The sequence below is a fragment of the Acromyrmex echinatior genome, chromosome 4 (genome assembly GCF_024713525.1).
Source record: "Acromyrmex echinatior isolate Ae372 chromosome 4, ASM2471352v2, whole genome shotgun sequence".
In the NCBI taxonomy this organism is placed as follows: Eukaryota; Metazoa; Arthropoda; class Insecta; order Hymenoptera; family Formicidae; genus Acromyrmex; species Acromyrmex echinatior.
Genome location: NC_141855.1, coordinates 16,052,359 through 16,055,844, shown reverse-complemented (window position 1 = coordinate 16,055,844; position 3,486 = coordinate 16,052,359). Strand labels below are relative to the sequence as shown.

Below are 3,486 nucleotides of genomic sequence, written 5' to 3'. Positions count from 1 at the left end.
TTTCCGCGCAGACAGAAATTCTGAGGAGCGATTCTCTCGCAACGTCGTCGTCGCGTCGTCGCGTCACGCTCACGACGAGTCCGGGTCGTACATGCGGTCGTTCACGACGACCACGACCCGGGAAAAACGACGGACACTACGTTACGGCACTTCCGCGACTTCGATTCCTCGCTTTCCGCCACTTTCCACGCCGCAGGATTATCGATCGCCGCGGTGAACGTGTTCGGTCTGAAATCAGCCGGAGGAGGCTTTGCTTTCCGCGTTACCGCTAGCGGGTAGTGGGTACTGTACAGTGTACTGCGGTCAAAGCGAAAGAGGGGAGCCAAAGCCAAAGGCGGAAGGCAGGGAGGGCGCGCAAGCACGTCGTTGACGTCGTTCGAGGTCGAGACTCGAGACTCGAGAACGGAGCAAGCGTCAATCGCTTCGAAAAGCGTCGGCAGAGTCGACAGTGTCGGCACTGCTTAGTACGGGCGATTGAGGCAACTGGAGGAAGGGAAAGTGGAGCCTTGAAAAGCTGATAGTAGTGACGACGACGACGACGATGATGCGAATGGTGGGAATTCTCTCGGTCTAAGATGGCGTAGCGTTTTGCTACGACGCTAACGACGCATGAGTATCGGCGAGGTGAGTGGAGCTGAACGAGTATCGAGAACGATAACGACGAGATCGTCTCCCAGGTAGAGTAACAGGCTGGCTGATTTTCCCACGCACCTCACTGCGTTTCTCTCCCGTTTGGCTGTTACGTGTTAATATTGTACGCTGTATTTATAGCGCTAACGGAAATAGGTGAGTACGTAACGTTATTGCACGGGCCGCTTCCTGGCACACAAGCCTCCGATTCATTCTTTGGTGACTTTCCTTTCACGTTGCAGCTCGAGTACATGTAACACATCGCGAAAATGAGTTTACCCTGCGACTGGCAGACCAGCAAGCAGAAATTGTCGGAGCGTGGCCAGCATCTGCTGGAGACTGGACAATGGTCCGATTGTAATTTCATTGTCGGCCAGGAACCCCAGCAACAGACTCTCAAAGGTCATAAACTGTTCCTGGCCATGTCCAGTCCGGTCTTCGAAGCTATGTTTTTTGGTGGTATGGCAGAGAAAAACGATCCGATACCGATAAGAGATGTTCAGCCTGAGGCATTCAAGGCTCTACTAGAGTATATATATACAGATAAAGTTGAACTTGGTTCCTTCGAATTGGCCTGCGAATTATGTTACTGCGCCAAAAAATACATGTTGCCATCCTTGGTAGAAGAGTGTACAAAATATCTGTGGTGTGATCTCTCACCGAAGAAAGCATGCAGAGCATACGAGTTTGCCAAGCTTTTTGAGGAACCTGTCCTAATGGAGAAATGTCTACAGATCATACGCACTAAGACGGATCAAGTGTTGAAGGAAGCCAGCTGGGAAGACGTAGAGCTAGGGACCCTTCTCAAAGTCTTAGAACAGGACGATTTGCAGATCAGCTCGGAAATAGAATTATTTACTGCGATGGAGCGATGGGCTAAATCAGAATGCTCTAGAAAGTCTCTCGATCCAACTAATGAAAAATGTCTGAAATCTGTTATTGGAAATGCTCTCTTAAAGATAAGATTTCTGAGCTTGACACCACAAGAATTTGCAGAAGGTCCCGGCTTATCTCCTTTGCTCACGAAAGATGAGGCTTTCGCTATACTGATGAATATCTTGTGTACTGGCAATAAAACTATGCCTATGCCCGAAGGTTTTTGCACGAATTCAAATAGCAGAGCAAAACCAAGCAAGACTCACTCTACAAATCTTGGACATTCCATGGGAGTGTTTCCTGTAATAAATGTAAAGTTGTCATTTTTTTCGCACTTTCATATACTTTTGCAAAAAGTTAAATTATTTACAGTTCTTAAAATGTTTAGATTAGTAAATTATTAATATTCTCCTAAGATGCTTATTAACACATCAAAATATTAAATTGCTTGTCAATTGTGATATTATTACTTTAGTTCTGTCCATAATTGTGTTTCAAAATCGAAAAAGATTCGGTGCATGAATTGTGTGTATATATATATAAATTCGCTTTAAAATATTTAAGCACTAAGTTTCGCTTTAATCGAAAATAGATTTATTTCCCTTAATTGTTTTCATACATTTTGTTTTCCTTTGCTTTCATACTCTACATTTGTTGCTCGATACGCGCATATAGAATAGTAATAAGTGACTACAATCCCGCTTAAAATTCCTGTATTCAGTTACTGTAAATTTAAATTTCTTTTTTTGTTTTTATAGTATATTTCACACTTTTATTACAGTAGAAATAAGAAATGTGTACACATAACATTTCAATATTTTCCTCATTGAATCCATTTCCCTGTTTAGATGATGACTTCGAGACATATTTTTCCTCCGTACGGCAATTTAAATATTCCTGTACGTTCTGGCTTTTTAAATGATGGAGAATCTAGCAGCAGTACGATGCGGAACACATCGCCGATACTAGTGGATGCGAGCATAAATAAAGACTCTGGAAACTTGCCCAATACTTCTTCTACGGGAGTAGTTGTTCGCGAGGGACCAAAATATTATTGTCTCAGATCGGTAGTTCAGCAAACGGATTGCTTGAATACAAACGTGTTGGACTGTTCTGTCACATTCAGTGTAGATAAAAATATTTGTGTGGTGGGTGTACAGGTTCCTACGCAAATCGCGGCGGTAAGCTAGAGATTATATACATATGTAATTTACTATATCCGTCCAATGTATACCGTTTGTACATCACTTGTTTTATTTATAGGCGAGTAATTTTACTCATGCTATAGATGCCGATTCGTCTTATACTGAAATTTTATACGCTCATCTCCTCGATTGCGACGGTACCAGATTAACGTATACACATTTCACTACTAAAGCAAATTTTGGTACTCTCGTGGAAATCACTTTCAATCGACCAGTTTACATTCAAAAGCACAAGGTTTGTCATTACAATATAATTGCTTTTTCCACTATGTATAATCAAATTCATAAAACAATATTTTTTTGTATATTCTCAAACATTAAAGCTCATTTAAAAAATTTTTTTGATAATTATATTATAGTATTCTCTTCTTAACAGATTTATCGAGTTGGCGTCGTATTTAATAAAGCTGGATGGTATCCAGTAGGAGTTTGCGCCCAAAACATGTCCTGTGATTCTGTGTTCTTCTCGTTCGGTGTGGGTAATACTGCACATGCAGTTCGTGATGGTCTTATTCGATCTATAGTTTTCACATATCATTAACACAACGAAACAAGTGACAGATAAAAAATACCATACATATTTTACATTTGTGATAAGATAGAAATTTACTCTTATGTTGTACATTATATTTATTATCGTTATCTTATTTTTTAAAGTTCATCGATGTCTTTCATTGCAACTTTTATTATCTTGTGAAACTGTGTCAATTTATTCATTGGTTCTAATTATAAAAATACAATTTATTCTATAGAAATTGTTTTCTTTATTATATGA

The 3,486-nt window shown here is 40.4% G+C and overlaps 1 protein-coding gene across 1 annotated transcript; it reads left to right on the top strand.

Annotated features, from left to right (window-relative positions):
* The first annotated feature begins 644 nt into the window (after nucleotides 1-644).
* On the top strand, nucleotides 645-3,466 carry LOC105145509 (BTB/POZ domain-containing protein 2). The gene is made up of 5 exons (XM_011055091.2): nucleotides 645-786; nucleotides 873-1,817; nucleotides 2,355-2,687; nucleotides 2,770-2,946; nucleotides 3,088-3,466. The coding sequence occupies exons 2-5, from the start codon at nucleotides 900-902 to the stop codon at nucleotides 3,250-3,252; spliced, it is 1,593 nt and encodes a 530-aa protein (XP_011053393.2). The 5' UTR covers nucleotides 645-786; nucleotides 873-899; the 3' UTR covers nucleotides 3,253-3,466.
* The last annotated feature ends 20 nt before the right edge of the window (nucleotides 3,467-3,486 follow it).